Here is a 20,873-nt window from a genome sequence, read left to right as displayed (position 1 = left end):
GCATCTCATGCCTCCTGCTCCAGGGAGGAAGAAGACTAAGATCAGTCCAACGGAGGCTGTTGACAGACTTGTGCAATTCCATAAGGTAAAACTAACAATACTGCTGCAAAATCATTGTATATGTTTAAATGCACTGGTTTTCAATCATAGTCCCTGTGATTCACCCCTCTGCACATTTTGTTTCTCTGACCTGGCTCCAGTGGTGTATAAAGTACCTGAAAGCCATACTCAAGCAAAAGTACATATATCATACCAGAAAATACCATCTTTATTAAACTCATATCCTAACAAGTACCTATTTCTTAATTTACCTTGCTCTTTTTAAGAATATTATTAATAAACAATTTTCTTTGTCATATCTTACATTTACATTTAGCAGACGTTTTTATCCATAGCGACTTACAAATGTGAACAACAGAAGCAATCAGACCAAGGAGAGAACAACAACAGTATACAAGTGCCATGACAAGTCTCAGTTAGTCTAGCACTGAACACGTAGCTATGTTTTTTTCCAATAATAGAATAGAAAATGTAAGTGCTAGTTTTAGTTGATCAAGTGCTGGCGAAAAAGATGTCTTTAGATGTTTTTGGAAAATGAGTAAATACTCAGCTGTTCGCATTAAGATTGGGAGGTCATTCCACCAGCTGGGCACACTCCAGGAAAAGGTCAGTGAAAGTGATTTTGAACCTCTTTGGGATGGCAGCACAAGGCACCATTCACTTGCAGAACGCAAGCTTCTGGAGGGTGCATAAGTTTGAACTAGTGAGTTTAGGTATATTGGTACTGCGCCAGTGGTCATCTTGTAGACAAGCATCAGTACCTTGTATTTGATGCAAGTGGTTACTGGTAGCCACTGTAACCTGATGAGGAGAGGAGTAACGTGACCTTTTTTTTGCCTCATTGAAGACAACTGTCACTGCTGCATTCTGGATCAGTTGCAGAGGCTTGGTAGTACATGCAGGAAGGCCCACCAGGAGAGCATTACAATAGTCCAGTCTGGAGAGAACAAGAGCTTGGGCAAGAAGTTGTGTGGCTTGCTCTGACAGGAAGGATCCTAATGTTGTATGAGGAAATCTGCAGGACCGGGTCATTGTAGAAATATGGTCTGTGAAGCTTAACTGATGATCAATCCATCTCCTAGGTTTCTGTCTGTCCTGGTTATGGTTTACAAACCCAGCTGTATAGAGTAGTTGTGATGAAACGATGGGTTAGTTGGAACCACAAGCAGTTCTGTCTTAGTAAGGTTGAGTTGAAGGTGATGGTCATTCATCCAGCTTGAAATGCCATTCAGACAAGCTGAAATGTGAGCAGCTACCGCCGGGTCATCTGGTTGGAATGAGAAGTAGAGTTGGGTGTCATCAGCGTAGCAGTGATAAGAAAAGCCATGCTTCTAAATGACAGATCCTAATGACGTCATGTAGATGGAGAAGAGAATTGGTCCAAGTACTGATCCTTGAGGAACCCCAGAAGCAAGAAGTTGTGACTTAGAAACCTTACCCCTCCAAGACACCGTAAAGGATCTACCTGAGAGGTAGGACTTAAACCACAGGAATCCAGTTCCAGAGATGCCCATCTTTCTGAGGGTGGACAGGAGAATCTGGTGGTTAACTGTGTCAAAAGCAGCAGACAGATCCAGCAAGATGAGTACTGAGGATTTGGAAGCAGTTCTTGCTAGTCGTAGGGCTTCAGTAACCAATAGCAGTGCAGTCTCAGTTGAGAGGCCGAAGGGCTAAGGGGTAGAATTGGGATTGGGACTTAGTTGCTAATGTAGTAATCATTAATAAATGGTTTGAGTGATACATCAACTTGTGATTATCTGTTAAGCATAAATGAAAAGTTACCTGCATTGTAAAGTGTTACCCATAAGGACATTAAAACTGTTGTGAAATGATGAACAAGTTTAGGCATAAGTCTGTGGAACTAGGGTTAGGGTTAGGGTTAGGGTACACTCACCTAAAGGATTATTAGGAACACCTGTTCAATTTCTCATTAATGCAATTATCAAATCAACAAATGACATGGCAGTTGCTTTGATGCATTTATGGGTGTGGTCCTGGTCAAGACAATCTCGTGAACTCCAAACTGAATGTCAGAATGGGAAAGAAAGGTGATTTAAGCAATTTTGAGTGTGGCATGGTTGCTGGTGCCAGACGGGCCGGTATTTCACAATCTGCTCAGTATGCTAAGTTACTGGGATTTTCATGCATAACCATTTCTAGGGTTTACAAAGAATGGTGTGAAAAGGGAAAAACATCCAGTATGCGGCAGTCCTGTGGGGAAAAAGCCTTGTTGATGCTAGAGGTCAGAGGAGAATGGGCCGATTCAAGCTGATAGAAGAGCAACTTTGCCTGAAATAAACCACTCGTTACAACCGAGGTATGCAGCAAAGCATTTGTGAAGCCACAACACGCACCATCTTGAGGCGGATGGGCTACAACGGCAGAAGACCCCACCGGGTACCACTCATCTCCACTACAAATAGGAAAAAGAGGCTACAATTTGCATGAGCTCACCAAAATTGGACCAAAAATATTGCCTGGTCTGATGAGTCTTGATTTCTGTTGAGACATTCAGATGGTAGAGTCAGTATTTAGGGTAAACAGAAAGAGAACATGGATCTATCATGCCTTGTTACCACTGTGCAGGCTGGTGGTGGTGGTGTAATGGTGCGGGGATGTTTTCTTGGTACACTTTAGGCCCCTTAGTGCCAATTGGGCATCGTTTAAATGCCACGGCCTACCTGAGCATTGTTTCTGACAATGTCCATCCATGACCACCATGTACCCATCTTCTTATGGCTACTTCCAGCAGGATAATGCACCATGTAACAAAGCTCGAATCATTTCAAATTGGTTTCTTGAATATGACAATGAGTTCACTGTACTAAAATGGCCCCCACAGTCACCAGATCTCAACCCAATAGAGCATCTTTGGGATGTGGTGGAACGGGAGCTTCGTGCCCTGGATGTGCATCCCACAAATCTCCATCAACTGCAAGATGCTATCCTATCAATATGGGCCAACATTTCTAAAGAATGCTTTCAGCACCTGGTTGAATCAATGCCACCCAGAATTAAGAAAGTCCTGTAAGCAAAAGGGGGTCAAACAAAGTATTAATATGGTGTTCCTAATAATCCTTTAGGTGAGTGTACTTGTTTTTGAAATGTTCTCTTAAACCTGCTGAAACTAACCTGCATGAAATCAAATGCTCAGTTCCACATGCATGTCCGGGAAACCATGAATATTAATGTATGCTGTTCCCACTGAAACCAAACATCTCAGAAACGAAAACCTCATAACTCTGGAAATCAGTTTTTCCCACTGCATTGCATCCTGCGCTGTACAAATAAAATAAAATAAAAATACCTCCCCTTCATAGAGGAGCAAACAAACAAGACGTGATACATTTGCAGTTTAGAAATTAAGAGATGATGTTTATTTTCTCTGTCAATTGTTATGCTGATTAGGACTGATTTGTACAGAAGCAAATGTATAGATCAACACATTATTGTGTAACGAAGGTGATGATGTGGTGTCAGACCTGAGAATGGTAGATCTGAAGATAATCTATTTACTGTGAATGTTTTTTGTATGCTTGTGTAAAGAACTTGATTGAGCGAAATTCTTCTCACATGCAGTGCAGTGATATGGTTTCTCTCCCGTATGAACCCTTATGTGCACCTTAAGCTGATCTTTATGTCTAAAACTCTTCCCACAATGATCACATGTGTAAGGTTTCTCTCCAGTGTGGATCTTCTCATGTCTTTTCAGGGTTTCTGAGTGATTGAATCTCTGGTCACAGTGTGAACACTTGTAAGGTTTCTCTCCAGTGTGGATCCTCTCGTGCTGTTTCAGTTCTGTAGATGAAACAAAAGTCTTCTCACACTCAAAGCACATATATTCTTTCACAGCCATGTGTCTCTTCTGATGTAGTTTTAAATTCTGCAGATGCGAAAATCTCTTTCCACACAAAGAACATGAATGTGGTTTCTCCTTTAAATGGGCATTCAGGTGACTCCTCAGGCCTGAATCCCACAAAAATGTTTTTCCGCATTGATCACATTTATGCAGTTTCTCTCCAGTGTGGACATTCATGTGTCTTTTCAGCTTTGCTGATTGTGCAAAACTCTTCCCGCACTGATCACATGTGAACGGTTTCTCTCCAGTGTGAACTCCCATGTGCACCTTAAGTTGAGCTTTTTGTTTGAAACTCATACCACACTGATTACACATGTAAGGTCTCTCTCCGGTGTGAATCCTCTCATGTCCTTTTCGGGATTCTGAATGACTAAATCTCTTGTCGCAGTGTGAACACTTGTAAGGTTTCTCTCCAGTGTGGATCCTCTGGTGCCGTTTCAAATGTGAAGCTGTAATAAAAGTCTTCTCACACTCAAAGCACATATGATCTCTCACACCAGTGTGTATTTTCTGATGAGCTTTTAAATTATTCAGTAGTGAAAAACTATTTCCACATATAGGACATGAATGTGGTTTCTCCTTTAAATGAACTATCAGGTGACTCTTCAGGGCTGAAGCCCACATAAATGGTTTTCCACATTGTTTACATGTGAACAATTTCTCTCCTGCATGAACTCTCATGTGAATCTCAAGACTCTGTTTGTTTGTCAAACTCTCTCCACACTGAGGGCAGGTGAATGATTTCTCATCTCTTATTTTCTTTAAATCTTTCTGTTTGGTTTGAGAGCGATCCAAAGGTTTTTCTCCAGTTTTGACATGATGTTTTTCCTCCTCTTCAGGCATTTCTTTATCCTCCTTATTTTCTTCTGTCAACTCTGAAATTAAAGTAAAATGTTTAATGTTCAGTAAATCACAGATTCTTTCCATGAATGAGGTACATTGATCTTCCTCTTATGTTTAAAACATGATAGTCACAAATCCCATGTTTCTGTAGTGAGAAATATTAAGTATATGAAATCAACTCCACAAGTTTATGGAAAGACTTCTTATTTACTGCTCCAACTATATTATTGCACAGATCTATACATTTTTTATATTACAACAAATCAAAATCTGACAAAACTACTTGTAGCTTTCGCGGGTGTGGATAAGAATCACAAACTCTGCTGCGTTTGAGTCTTTAAACGTGCAGTATGGAATTTTTGGCCACCAGGGGTCACTCAATCAAAACAATAACATGAGACGTACTTTGATGACGTCGGAAAAGAGCGTAGGCTCATGGGAGTTGTTGTTCATTGGAACACGCGCTCTGTCGCTCCCCACATTCCTCACTCATTTTAACTGAGGCCGGCAACACACTGGATGCGTGGCGCAAGCGTCTCAGCTGCGTGGCGTGTCCGTTTTTAATTCGGCTCCCATGTTAATAGGTTAGAGCTTGCAGACTGCCTGCGTGAGACGCGTGTCTCAGGCGCGGCTCGAGCCGCGCGGAAAACGTGTACATGCTAGAAATAGAACCGACGCCTATTTTTCACGCGACACGCACGCGTGTTGGAAGCGTTTCCAGGCAAAATATAATAGGAAAATATGTTTATATGTAATTTTGTACACAAATACATATTAATTCATGACATTTTGATGTTTGAAAGTCTATAGGTTGACATAAATTCAGATACAAATGTAATTTAAAAAATAAATAAATAATTATCGATTTTCAAATATTGCACCTGTCAAACATAGTCTATTTTGCCGTCAATACTGTTGACGGTGTCCTTTATCAGTAGGCTTTATATTTATGTTCAACCTGAAGTATAGATATTGTTGTCATGAAGACAATAGCCTGGTCTGTCGGCGGTCTCCCTCTATGTCACCTACAGCAGCAGCAGAGACGCCACGCAGCAAGTGTGTCACCGGCCTTAGTATTTTGACAATCACGTATTTTCGAACGGAGAGATATATGAATTATCAGACCCCTATCAAATCAATATTCCTTCTAGCTAGTAGTAATATATGTTAAAAAAAACACGGTTGCCTTTCGTTAATAATTATAATTAGGCTACGTTTATACTATGATATCGAACAAGATAGTGAACTGCATTTGAAGCTACTTTATCCAGCTAGATAAAGAACACATGTAGATTTACATTTTACTCTACATGGGAGCTAGTCCGTCTGCGTTTTACACAAGACATCATCGTTTCACAAAATATACGGATAGATATAGTTCGCTGAATGGATGCATACCTGTTTATTAGAATGCAAGCATCTCTCTGTAGTTTCAGCTTGTCATGAAGCTCTCTTTTTCTTGGAAATGCAACTCCAATATTTACCCATGTCTTGTTGCTTCTCTTGTCCCAAAACCTTCTCAGGTCATTTATTTCACCCGTACGTTTGCGCTTCACAGAACGTGCAGAAGTTATTGATTGAGGTATAAATACATATATAAACAATATAAATATAAAATATAATAGTCTCGATCAAGGCTAGCTACTACTTTTTCTTCGTCTCATCTTTGCTTCGGTTCACCTTTGTATTTGGCGGTTCCGCAGGAAGTTAGATAAACTAGAGGGGTCAAAGTTTATATGACGCCATAGACGGGCGACAAAACGGAAATAAAGAAACGTGCCGTGTCTTCTAATTAAACTATAATTTTCTCCGGATTTTAAAGTTTGTGGAAACTGTCGGGATAATGTAAGTACACAATGACAGGGAAGTCGTGGCCTAATGGTTAGAGAGTCGGACTCCCAATCGAAAGGTTGTGAGTTCGAGTCCTGGGCCGGCTGGAATTGTGGGTGGGAGGAGTGCATGTACAGTTCTCTCTCCACCCTCAATACCACGACTTAGGTGCCCTTGAGCAAGGCATCGAACCCCCAACTGCTCCCCGGGCGCCGCAGCATAAATGGCTGCCCACTGCTCCGGGTGTGTGCTCACAGTGTGTGTGTGTGTTCACTGCTCTGTGTGTATGCATTTCGGATGGGTTAAATGCAGAGCACAAATTCTGAGTATGGGTCACCATACTTGGCTGAATGTCACTTCACTTCACAAAAAATATATATAACATAGATATAGTGATATCTGCTATTTTTAAAGCAGAAAAATTACATATTGTGCCTTTAAGGCATTTTGAGGACACAAAGTTGTCAAGTAAGTTAATTGAATGAATATTACAATATTCCACTGTAGTTGTCTGCCAGTAAAAACATAGTTTTATCAGTCATTATATGTTTGCGCTTGTTTGTTTCAGGGATAATGTCACTTCACAAAGATAGCCATCAGTCTCTTAGCTTACGTTGAGCATACCATCTTATTTGTTGTTCAAACACATATAGTTTAATTAAACCAATATTTCCCCTTGCCATTGTAGCGCATTTATTATGGTTTAGTTCATGGATCAGGCTAATTTTTGTATTCAAAAATCTTTGTATAGTAAATGAGGCAAGGGTGTAGATTTAAATTAATGCTATTTTTCAGTATGAGAAAATTATTTAAAAAATTAAATAAACTGAGGTCATTAAAAATCCCAGGATGTCCTTCGAAAAAGATCAGGGTTGTTACCCCAGCATTTTGGCTAAATTCATTTTGGCAAGTCCATCATCATGGCATCCTAATCATCACCATATACTGATTGGCTTCTTTACTCTCTCTCTCTCTCTCCACCAATAAACTAGTGTGTGGTAGTTGATCTGGCACACTATGGCTGCCATCCCATCATCCAGGTGGATGCTGCACATTGGTGGTGGTGGAAGAGATTTCCCTACCATGTAAAGTGCTTTCAGTTCCCAGAAAAGCACTATATAAAAGTAACAAAATGTTGTTATTATTATTATTGGCAAAGGGCATCTCAGGAACCGCACTCCAGTGGTTCCATCATAACCACTCAGAGAAGTCTGTCAAGGTAATCTCGGAGGGGTGAGGTGTCCAAGTCACAACATCTAGCTACTGTGGAGCCTCAGGGCTCAGTTCTTGGACCAATTCTCTTCTTTATCTACATGGCATCAACTAGTCTCTGTTATTCAAAAACATGGCTCTTCATATCACTGCTATGCTGATGACACTCAACTCTACAGTACCTCTAATTCCTTCCTGATGATCCGACAATAGCTGCTCATATTTCAGCATGTCTAACAAACCTTTCTTGTTGGATGAATGACCATCACCATCAACTCAATCTTGCCAAGACAGAACTGCTTGTGGTTTCAAACAACCCATCCCTTCATCACAATATTACCATCCAGTTAGGCACATCAACCATAACTCCTTCAAAGAAACAGTTATGATTGATGATGCAAGGCGCCATCCAGCTCAATTGGGAGCAGCTGGGATACTATCGTCTATCGGCACAACCCTGACCTCTGTTTAATGTCTCATCCAAAGGACAGTGCTTTATAACAATATAGTGTCTCCATCACTATACTGAAACCAATATAACACAGCTTCAAGCTTTATAACCTTATTGTTCTTTAACCTTATGAAGGATGAATAATAAACACCAACCTGTTTGTTCTTCAGTGTAGATCTCTCGTGTTCTCTCTGTTCTTCAATAAACTCTGTCTCTGCAGATTTCACTTCTTCTTGATGCTTTGATGCTCGTCTTCACTTGTAGACTGATGGGAATATTCCAGCATTTATTGATGAACTGCAGTGGGAGGAGCTTCACTGAACGTGTGCTTGTTGAGGGAGTAGCTTCACTGCAAGTGTGACTGTTGTAGGAGGAGCTTAACTGCAGGCGTGACTGTTGTAGGAGGAGCTTAACTGCAGGCGTGACTGTTGTAGGAGGAGCTTAACTGCAGGCGTGACTGTTGTAGGAGGAGCTTAACTGCAGGCGTGACTGTTGTAGGAGGAGCTGATCTGTCAAAATCAATAATAAATCAGTTACTTTTTATATTAATTCATAAATTTTAAGCATTTATATTTACCTATCATCTACGTATCTAGAAAAGTTCTGTCAATGAATTTTACAGCGTTTTATACTAACTCGCAAATTCTACTCAAATTTCAAATAAATTCAATTTATATAGCACATTTAAGCTAGCAGCACAGCTGACGAAAAACTTCTGAGCAAAAACATAAAATAAAAGCACAAACCTAGTCCTGTTTTTGTCTCTTTTTATTTGGATTTTAGCCAGATGTTTCGTTCCTAAATTAATTGATAAACAAGGCAATATAAAAACAATAAGATATAACCTACAGAAAATATTATATACCAAATCAAATATAAACAATGTAAAGAATAAAAACAACGAAATATTAAATCTAGAAAAAATATATTTAAAATTAAGAAACAAATAAACCAATAATTTGAGTGTTTTATGTTTTATATAAAACATGTTTGATCACCGACTAATGAATAAACGCTAATAAATAAACGCAAATAATGTCACAATAGCTGATCATGTCATTTGCTTAAGCCTATTGAAAGCAATACAATTAGCTTAATGTGGCAGTTAACAGATCTGAAGTCATCAGCATAATGAATGAGGTGAAAACAGGATCATGAAATAAAGAGGATTTTCATCTGCTGATAATATTGATGAGTCTCAGACTATAAACACTCATTTAACAAGACATTCAGGATCAGCAGCTGATCATATCACTGAGTGTTTGCTGATAGAAACGGATTATTTGCTGAAGGACTAAAAAACTGCTCTATTAAAAAATAATACGATTATATTTCCAGTATATCCAAAAACTAAAAAACTATAAACCATTTAATAATAAAGAGCAGTACCAGATGTTATCAGTCCAGACGCAAAATCTCTCCGATCTGATCATTTTCCCATCATCATTCTGATCATTTTTTTGAGAAATGTTTTAGTCAGCACTCAGTAGACGCAAAAAGAAAACAAATCAGAAATTACCTCTTTGAATGTTGCTTAAATAAACTGTTAAGTGTGCTTTACAGTGTACAACACGTAAAGTACTGCGAACTAGAGGTCTTCACGGGTCCAAAAATTCGTGCCCGAACCCGAAAGAGACCCGTAATGTACTACACCGAACCGACCCGGACCCGTCTAATATTTCAAAAACTGGACCCGGACCCGTGTAGATCCGAGAAATGCCTACCAGGACCCGACCCGGACCCGTATATTATTTAAAATCTGGACCCGAACCCGCCGGGAAGACACAGACCCGACTGGACCCGACGTTCACATATTCCACCTTAAATTACTATTACAAGTCAATAAACCTGTTGCGAAAAATAAAGCTTTTTGTCTTACCTAATTTAAAGAGGCGTAGTATCTCTTCCTTGTACCTGCCTGTGATGCATTAATCCTCCGACAAGAAAGTTATTCATGTTATTCCTCTCGTTATTCCAAGTCCAAGCTGAATCCACTCATTATTTCAGCTTAAAAATCCACTTGATGTCACGGTGACGGATGACAAATCCTACTGTGCACATGTACATTCTGACTCGAGTTAACTCGCATAATAACTTCGACTCTTTGCCCTTTTGAACTATAATAACGATAGCTCGTACAATGCCATGGCTGCTGACGTTATTTATTTGCTATCATCTGATCTCTGTGCTCTCTGCTCTGCATCGAGTCTGAATCTAACCACTAAAACTTTAAGATTAAACGGTTTATTTATAATATTATAAAAATGGGAGAAAATGTAAAACGCGGTTTGGCGGTCGAAGTGTCCCTCACTGGTTGCCATATAAACATGAAACGCGATCGAGACTGCACATGCGTGCTAGCTGTATCAACCTAAAATGCTTTAACGCAATTTGAGCGTCATAGAAAACATTAATGTGACAGTTCACCTCAGATTGTGTTGCTGATTTGAAATATATTAAATATGAGTGTGTCAAGTCTTTAAGCATTAATACCGTGCGCGCTCTGCTTCTAAAAGCAGAGAGAGAGAGAGAGAGATCGATCACTTTTTTTGGCTCACTCTTTTCTTTTCCTAATTTTACAAGTTGCAAGTTACAAAAAACACAAGCAGTCTTTGATCACGGCCGGATGTTCTCCGAGTCCGATGATTCCGATCGCACGGGTATTACACACAATGTTAAACAGACCCGGGACCCGAGGTAATAGTTTCGGACCCGACCCGGACCCGGCTGATGATTTAAAATATAGACCCGAACCCGTACGGGTCCCGGGTCGGGTCCGGGGTCGACGGGTCTCGGGTGCACTGTGAAGACCTCTACTGCGAACTGCTCTCCTCACGAGACTTGAAGCTGGCTGTTGTGAGCGCGCAGGTGATGACGTCATCGACGCGACGCGAGGCGAAATCAACAGTAGATCATCAAAAAATAAGCCAAATTAAAATTAAAATGACAAAAGAACTATACAACATCACATCACCGGAAAACAAGGACGAAACAGGCACTGATGCAGACAGCCAGCCAGTCATGTGTGGGGTGAAGATATACTTTAAAATCTTTGTTGAGAAATTTAAAGAGAACTCCCAAATTTTTGACATTTCATGGACCTAAAATTATATTTATATTTTATATATTATAAATATATTTAAATTCAGTTTTTTTTATCATCTCAAAGACAGTTGTGCTGCTTCATTTTTGGAAACAGTAATATATATTTTTCAGGTAACTTTGAAAGAGCTTTTAAAAGAGCAGCATTTTTATTAAACATGATCTTTGTCTAACAATGTAAAAGTTTTTACTGTCACTTTTTATCAGTTTAATGTGCCTGTCATGATCTGAACCTCCGTTTATTCACCACCAGGTCATCATCCACTACGTACTCAATAATGCCTTATGTTGTTGAACTGGGGAACATTTTTGGATATGTGAATCAGTGTGTTTATAACTGAAATTTGAAAATGTTGTAAATAAATAATTATAGTCTTTCATTCAGATTTCCATTAATCTCACTCTAAATCTCAAACAACTACTGCGCTCTCATTAGCTGCGTTTACATGGACCCTACTAATCTGATCAGATTAAGCAGAATCAGAATAAAAAAGTCACATGTAAATATGTCAGTCGGATTGAATTGGCCAGATCTGACAAAAATGTTGGTCGGATTGTAATACCTTTTATAATCCGAGCGAGAGGACATGTAAACACTTCATCGGATTGAAAACTGAAACTGGAAAGTACAGTCGTGGCCAAAAGTTTTGAGAATTACATAAATATTAGTTTTCAAAAAGTTTGCTGCTAAACTGCTTTTAGATCTTTGTTTCAGTTGTTTCTGTGATGTACTGAAATATAATTACAAGCACTTCATACGTTTCAAAGGCTTTTATCGACAATTACATGACATTTATGCAAAGAGTCAGTATTTGCAGTGTTGGCCCTTCTTTTTCAGGACCTCTGCAATTCGACTGGGCATGCTCTCAATCAACTTCTGGGCCAAATCCTGACTGATAGCAACCCATTCTTTCATAATCACTTCTTGGAGTTTGTCAGAATTAGTGGGTTTTTGTTTGTCCACCCGCCTCTTGAGGATTGACCACAAGTTCTCAATGGGATTAAGATCTGGGGAGTTTCCAGGCCATGGACCCAAAATTTCAACATTGTGGTCCCCGAGCCACTTAGTTATCACTTTTGCCTTATGGCACGGTGCTCCATCGTGCTGGAAAATGCATTGTTCTTCACCAAACTGTTGTTGGATTGTTGGAAGAAGTTGCTGTTGGAGGGTGTTTTGGTACCATTCTTTATTCATGGCTGTGTTTTTGGGCAGAATTGTGAGTGAGCCCACTCCCTTGGATGAGAAGCAACCCCACACATGAATGGTGTCAGGATGCTTTACTGTTGGCATGACACAGGACTGATGGTAGCGCTCACCTTTTCTTCTCCGGACAAGCCTTTTTCCAGATGCCCCAAAGAATCGGAAATGGGCTTCATCAGAGAATATGACTTTGCCCCAGTCCTCAGCAGTCCATTCACTATACTTCCTGCAGAAGATCAATCTGTCCCTGATGTTTTTTTTTGGAGAGAAGAGGCTTCTTTGCTGCCCTTCTTGACACCAGGCCATGTTCCAGAAGTCTTGGCCTCACTGTGCGTGCAGATGCGCTCAGACCTGCCTGCTGCCATTCCTGAGCAAGCTCTGCACTGGTGGCACTCCGATCCCGCAGCTGAATCCTCTTTAGGAGACGATCCTGGCACTTGCTGGACTTTCTTGGACGCCCTGAAGCCTTCTTTACAAGAATTGAACCTCTTTCCTTGAAGTTCTTGATGATTCTATAAATTGTTGATTTAGGTGCAATCTTAGTAGCCACAATATCCTTGCCTGTGAAGCCATTTTTATGCAACGCAATGATGGCTGCACGCGTTTCTTTGCAGGTCACCATGGTTAACAATGGAAGAACAATGATTTCAAGCATCACCCTCCTTTTAACATGTCAAGTCTGCCATTCTAACCCAATCAGCCTGACATAATGATCTCCAGCCTTGTGCTCGTCAACATTCTCACCTGAGTTAACAAGACGATTACTGAAATGATCTCAGCAGGTCCTTTAATGACAGCAATGAAATGAAGTGGAAAGGTTTTTGGGGATTAAGTTAATTTTCATGGCAAAGAAGGACTATTGCCCCGTTTCCACCGCAGGAACTTTACCCAGGAACTAGGGACTTTGGCCTGGTACTCGGTGTGTTTCCACCGCAGGAACCAGGAACTAAATAAAGTTCCGGGTAAAAAAATGCCCCTCAGAAAGTCCCCGCTGGCGAGGTGGTACTTTTTCAAAGTTCCGGAACTTTCGGGGGCGGGACTTGGCCGCTAAACATCCTGATTGGTTGAGTTCACGCAGCATTGGTTGAGTTCAACCACCATTTATTCGGATCAACATTTTCTAAATATTACTGTTATTGTGTCATGAAATGTAATTTTAAAAGTATTTCAGGCGAGAATGTAGTTGTTTAAAACTCAAATCTGTGGTTTATTTGTAAAGACAGCGTCTATTTAAAAATGTGTTTCGCCGATCTCAGAGACAGTCAGCTCCACGCGATCAGCGAGAGATCAGTCCTCATGTATCCGCCGAGAGCAGCCTCTCCTCGGCTAGACCTTCTGATATGTGCCGCTGGCTCTGATGTCTCTTTAGTGGTTAAAAATAAAATATAATTCAGCTGCGGGGTAAATCTAACAGGTTTTCTTTGGTCTGTATTCAATTTATCTATATGTTAAAATGAAAATAAAAAAGGCACATCTATATAATATTTCGTTTCATTGTAATGGCTGTATATATACACATATCCTTGAACTAAGAACATTTCTGCAGCTGTTATTATGTTTAAATGAAAACGAAAGGAGGCAGTGGTATTTGATATCCTATTTCGTTTTATTGTAAATATACTGAGAGGAAAATTGCAGTAGCCAAAGCGAGTTGAGTTCACGCAGCATTGATTGAGTTCAACCACCATTTATTCGGATCATGTTCAAAATATTACTGTTTTATTGTGTCATGAAATGTAATTTTAAAAGTATTTCAGGCGAGAATGTAGTTGTTTAAAACTCAAATCTGTGGTTTATTTATAAAGACAGCGTCTATTTAAAAATGTGTTTCGCCGATCTCAGAGACAGTCAGCTCCACGCGATCAGCGGGAGCTCAGTCCTCATGTATCCGCCGAGAGCAGCCTCTCCTCGGCTAGACCTTCTGATGTGTGCCGCTGGCTCTGATGTCTCTTTAGTGGTTAAACATAAAATATAATTCATTTTGGGTAAATCTAACAGGTTATCTTTGGTCTGTATTCAATTTATCTATATGTTAAAATGAAAATAAAAAAGGCAAATCTATATAATATTTCGTTTAATTGTAATGGCTGTATATATACACATATCCCTGAACTAAGAACATTTCTGCAGCTGTTATGTTTAAATGAAAAAGAAAGGAGGCAGTGGTATTTGATATCCTATTTCGTTTTATTGTAAATGTACAGTGAGGAAAAATTGCAGTAGCCAAGGCGAGCTGACTGAAGTTATCAAGTACGCTGCTGTTTGCAGATTTACTGGATTTGCGTCGTCGTGGACATCACACTTCCGAGTCGAATGCACAAAGTCCGCACTACCGAGAATGCACGTCCAAAATCAGCGTACTTTGTATTGAGAAACGCGCGCAGACCTACGTCACCAGTCTATTTGCCTAATCTTCCCGGTACTTTACACCGTGGTGGAAACGCAGAAAGCAACAGGTCTGGGGGGGAAAAAGTTCCTGGGAAAAAAAGTTCCTGGTAAAAATGTTCCGGGTAATTTCGGTGGAAACGCGGCATATCTGATCACTCTTCATAACATTCTGGAGTATATGCAAACTGCTATTATAAAAACTAAAGCAGCAACTTTTCCAATTTCCAATATTTATGAAATTCTCAAAACTTTTGGCCACGACTGTACATAATAAAATGGTTTTAGCACAAGGTTAATCATCACAACACATGCATATAACGAAACGCGCCGTAAAATCTCACAACGCATGCATATAACGAAACACGCTGCAAATCACCACAACACATGCATATAACGAAACGCGCTGCAAATCACCACAACACATGCACATAACGAAACACGCTGCAAATCACCACAACACATGCATATAACGAAACGCGCTGCAAATCACCACAACACATCCACATTAAAAAACAATTAATGAAGCATTGCAAATTTATTTTCATTAACCTTGAAATTATATTTAGCTGAGGATATTAAAGTTAGCAATCTTAAGTAACGTTTTACATTTAATCATGTAATTATTCAACTTATTTGGGCTAATAATATCCAAAAGATAAAGGAATCATGCAATTAGGGTGTAAAAAAAAAAAAAAAAACACTTACCTTTCAGTTCACCAACAACTCCACTGACCAGCCACTGCATAATAAGCAAATCCCAGCCGGGTCCGACATTTTTTGGGGTCTCCTTGAAACATTTCCATTGTGGTCAGTGTTATTTCTAACAGGATTTGCAGCGTTGCTTAATTTGCATGTGTTGTGAAGGATTTGTAGCGTGTTTCGTTATATGCATGTGTTGTGATGATTTGCAGCGTGTTTTGTTATATGCATGTGTTGTGATGATTTGCAGCGTGTTTCGTTATATGCATGTTGTGATGAATTTGCAGCGCGTTTCGTTATATGCATATGTTGTGAGATTTTGTAGCGTGTTTCGTTATATGCATATGTTGTGATGATTTGCAGCGTGTTTCGTTATATGCATGTATTGTGATGATTTGCAGCGTGTTTCGTTATATGCATGTGTTGTGATGATTTTGCAGCGCGTTTCGTTATATACGTGTTGTGATGAATTTGCAGCGCGTTTCGTTATATGCATGTGTTGTGAGATTTTGTAGCGTGTTTCGTTATATGCATATGTTGTGATGATTTTGCAGCGCGTTTTGTTATATACATGTGTTATGATGATTTTGCAGCGCGTTTCGTTATATGCGTGTGCTGCGTTGTGATGATTTGCAGTGCGTTTCGTTATATACATGTGTTATGATGATTTTGCAGCGCGTTTCGTTATATACGTGTTGTGATGATTTTGCAGCGCGTTTCATTATATACATGTGTTGTGATGATTTTGCAGCGTGTTTCGTTATATATGTGTTGTGATGATTTTGCAGCGCGTTTCATTATATGCGTGTGTTGTGATGATTTTGCAGCGCGTTTCGTTATATGCATGTGTTGTGATGATTTTGCAGCGCGTTTCAATATATGCGTGTGTTGTGATGATTTTGCAGCGCGTTTCGTTATATACGTGTGTTGATGATTTTGCAGCGCGTTTCATTATATGCGTGTGTTGTGATGATTTTGCAGCACGTTTCATTATATGCGTGTGTTGTGATGATTTTGCAACGCGTTTCATTATATGCGTGTGTTGTGATGATTTTGCAGCGCGTTTCATTATATACGTGTGTTGATGATTTTGCAGCGCGTTTCATTATATACGTGTGTTGATGATTTTGCAGCGCGTTTCATTATATGCGTGTGTTGTGATGATTTTGCAGCGCGTTTCATTATATGCGTGTGTTGTGATGATTTTGCAGCGCGTTTCGTTATATGCATGTGTTGTGATGATTTTGCAGCGCGTTTCGTTACATGCATGTGTTGTGATGATTTTGCAGCGCGTTTCGTTACATGAATGTGTTGTGATGATTTTGCAGCGCGTTTCATTATATGCATGTGTTGTGATGATTTTGCAGCGCAAATCGTTTCTAATTGGCCAGTTTAGCTAAGCCCTCAAAACAGACAGAGAGACATGATTTGTAGATTATTTAAAGGGGTCATATGAGGCGATTTCTATTTTTCCTTTTCTTGAGTGTGTCATGAAGCTATTTGTGCATGTATAAGATCCTCAGAGTTAAAAAGCTTCAAGTATCCCACAAAAGGATTTATTCTATCTAAAAGAGAAGGCTGATCCAGATCGGGTTAAAGCCCCTCATTCAAACACCCCCCACATGTCTACATCATGATGTGGAAATATTTGCATAATGTCACCCAAATGTTCATGCAAAGAAAGCAGGCATGGTTTCAGTAACCACAGTTAGTGTTGAAGCAGTCATGTCAGGGAGATGCTGTTTGTTTCTGGGTGAAAGCAGAAGCACTTCATCTGGCCTTCTGAAAGTAGATGCAATGAGGAATCATTGTTAAGATTTACAACAGAACAGCACAACCCAGATGTTCGGATTTGTGCAAGGCATTTATGGATGACAGTTTTGTGCACCTAGAAGAGTAGCCTATAAGGCTGGCTGTGCAAAGGCTATTTCTAAAACAAAATGGGTCAATGCTGACCCTGCTATGACAATCTGGCTCTTCTGAATCAGCTACTGTATGTTTTCTTTATAGTTTAAATATTTGCTGTTGACTGTTCAAATGTGGAGTTTTGCGTCGTGTAAAGTATCGCATCATGTGTGTGTGTGTGTGTGTGTGTGTGTGTGTGCGTGTGAGAGAGAGACGGTCACACAGTGGAGTCAGCTGTCTTAACCGTCGGTGGCTTGTGTACAGAAAACACATACGAGCTTCATCACTGTGTCTGTAACGCAACTCTGTTATTAACTGTCTTTACATTTATTTTGAAAGATGAAGCTCACGATTTTAGAAAGGGGTGTTACATTTATGACAAGTGCTTGCAGTTTTCGACCAATCACAATGCACTGGGTCAGTTGGCCAATCAGAGCAGACTGTGCTTGTCAGAAAACTCATTTAAAAGAGGACCTACAATAATGTACAGTATTTGAAAAACAATGTGTTTTGTGAACATTAAAGCATGTCAACATATTCTGTTACACCAAATACACAAAATAATGATCTTTAAAATAGCATAATACGACTAATCAATCTTTTTTTTCATTAAACACAAGTCATTAATGATGCTTACATTATAACATGCAAATTCACACAAAAAGTATCTTCAATTTGGCTAGAATTGGAGGTGCTGTCTTAAATGTTTAGATAAAACATGAAATAAGTTTAATGTTATAATAGATTAAAAAGGGTTTTATAATTAAACACATCCGAAAGGGCATCTAACATCACCATTATTATGACACCCCCCTTCTAAGCTAGAGTCCGCTCCACACAGTGAATTTTGGACATCTCCACCACTGGTTACAACACAATATTATTGTATGAGATGATATCAGAAAGTATGCTACTACAGTATTTACATATAAATGCATTTTAGCCAAGTGAATGTGCATTTAAAGTGATGAGAACATGATCATCTAGTATAATCCTCCGGAGTTGATGTTCTAGGTGTCATCTATTGGGTCATCTGAAGTCTTCATAAGAGGCTGGATCCAAGCCTTTATATTATTACAGTCATAATATCATTACATTGATATCTTGTGTTATTTAGCTACATTTTGAACAAGTTTATTATTTTCTAAAAATAGAGAGTTTGCCTTTTATATATAGCCAATTTATTATTCTTTTATTCTGAAAACAGAAACAATAAGAAAACTGACCCTTAAAAACGCGAGAAAACATAAAAACCCAAACAGTTCCTACATTGAGCGTGAAAAAGCGTCACATTTTTTAAGGTGGAGTGGACAGCATCAATAAGAAGCAGTGAATAAGAAGCTGGATTCAGCCTAGTGCAGAAAAGTATAGACATGTAGAACATAAAGCTGATTTCTTACACTGCTCTCTATTATACTGGCTCTCTGAAATATGTGAATTTGATTGGTCAGATGTTTCTGAATAATGAGATGCTGCTTTCAGTAAAGCCCTAAGTGGTTTTATTACGTTATGTTCACTGAGTCGAGTAAACTGGCCAACTGTTGCTGATATGGACTCGTAGAAATGGATTTGACCTGATGTGAATTGATTTATTTGACTGTTTGTCTGTTGAGTATACAGGGATCACATAGGATAAGTCAGAGCTTTCTCTTCATTGTTTCCACGTGAGAGTATGTTAAGCAAAGACATGGTAGGTTTTAGTGGGAAAAATAAATTACATTACACAAGTCTTTTTACAGTGTGTTTTCGCCCGTCTTTTCTGTTAAATGAATGTCAAGTGCAACGCAATTAGCACATGCTTCAAGTGCATTGATCCACAGAAAACTGATTAAACTAAGTGAAAATAAAGAAATAATCAAATATGCATGTAAAATAATTTGATTTAAATAGAGTATAAAAGTATAACAGTAATTTTTAAAGCAAAGATGAAATTGGATTGATCAGAGCCAATTAGAAACCCACCTCTTCCATGTTCAGACAGCGCCGAAAGGGAAGAGGAGGCGCAAAGACAGGAAATTAAGACCAATTCTGCCGTCAGAAATTTAAAGGGGAAAGTGCACACACACACAGACATATCCAGGTAAACATCTTGAATAGTTTTTGTGTAATTCTACATATGAAATGAACATTACTTTCCATACCTGTTACACAAAGCTCTTTTTTTTTTAAAGAAAACTTTGCTTTTCAACAGTTTATGTGGTTCACTGGTTTAAAATCATCATAGATCAGATCAGGTTATTTTACAGTATTTTACAAGCTGAAAAACAGATAAATTCATCTGTAAACACTTTTGACAACAGCAGTTACAGACAATTACAGTTTGGATCTTGTGAACCATTACAGCATCATCAGAGCACTGGCTGTCTTAATCATATATCACTTTATTTGAATATTGATCGAACTGAACCAATTATGATTCTGAACTGTTGTAATAGTAACGAACACAACTTTTCACGTGCTTCTGAGATAAACCGTACACTCTTGTGTTGTTTTTTCCCCAGGACTCTGTACATTGCACAGGATAACCTGCTACCGAGCGGATGCAGATCCATCACTGATCACATCTCTGTTATTCTACATCCAGCAAACAACCACTGCTTCAACTTGGCAAACCGGTTCAAACGCAGATCACAGTATAGCCAGACGATGCTATCTCAGCACCGCAGGACATGTTCAGACAGGCGGCCACTTACATCGGCCACACAGACCTGCAAGAGTACATTCAAACAGTGACTGATACATCAACAGAGCACAGATGGTGAGACCAGCACCACAGGAACCAACCAGAAGCCATGGTAAATATCCAAGATGAGGCATTTAGATCAGGAGACAGCAAGAGCTAGTCTGTCTCATGAGATCAAGAAGACAAAACAACAAAATTATTAAAAAAATCAACAATAACTTTGTCAATGACAGCAAAGGCTCTCTGACCCTGTGGCAAGCTATTCAGTTCATCCCTGACTACAAGCTCCTGCCACAGACCAGTGATGATTCATTTGTAAATTATTATCTTGTGGTCCTATATTTCACTCCACTATATGTACACACATGTAGCAGAATGACAATAAAGTTTTAGTTGTTTCATTGTGAAAAGTGCTATACAAATAAACTTGAATTGAACTGAACTGGATTAAAGCTCGATTTGACCTTTCTGGAGCTAGCGGAAGAAAGTGCATGTGAATGTGAATTGTTTGTGTATGACCAGCTTTCCTTAAACTATTTTATTGATAAAGTCGCTAGCATTAAATGTCTTTGTGTGTTTAAGAGATAGAGAACAAGCTTCCCAACAGTTTGGTGCCATGGATCTCCAAATATACTCCCTT

The 20,873-nt window shown here is 39.3% G+C and overlaps 1 protein-coding gene across 5 annotated transcripts in view; it reads right to left on the bottom strand.

The window, feature by feature from the left end:
• Positions 1-3,407: 3,407 nt before the first annotated feature.
• Positions 3,408-20,873, bottom strand: part of LOC132159398 (gastrula zinc finger protein XlCGF52.1-like) — a 192,214-nt gene continuing 174,748 nt past the window's right edge. For all 5 annotated transcript variants that reach the window (XM_059568899.1, XM_059568897.1, XM_059568898.1 and 2 more), the window contains one exon: positions 3,408-4,794. In XM_059568899.1, the coding sequence (XP_059424882.1) occupies positions 3,569-4,794 (1,226 nt within the window). In that variant the 3' untranslated portion in view covers positions 3,408-3,568. The remainder of the gene's footprint in view (positions 4,795-20,873) is intronic.

This window comes from Carassius carassius, chromosome 16, assembly GCF_963082965.1.
Source record: "Carassius carassius chromosome 16, fCarCar2.1, whole genome shotgun sequence".
NCBI classification, from domain to species: domain Eukaryota; kingdom Metazoa; phylum Chordata; class Actinopteri; order Cypriniformes; family Cyprinidae; genus Carassius; species Carassius carassius.
Note: the sequence above shows the minus strand (reverse complement) of the source record. Positions and strands in the feature narration are given on the sequence as shown.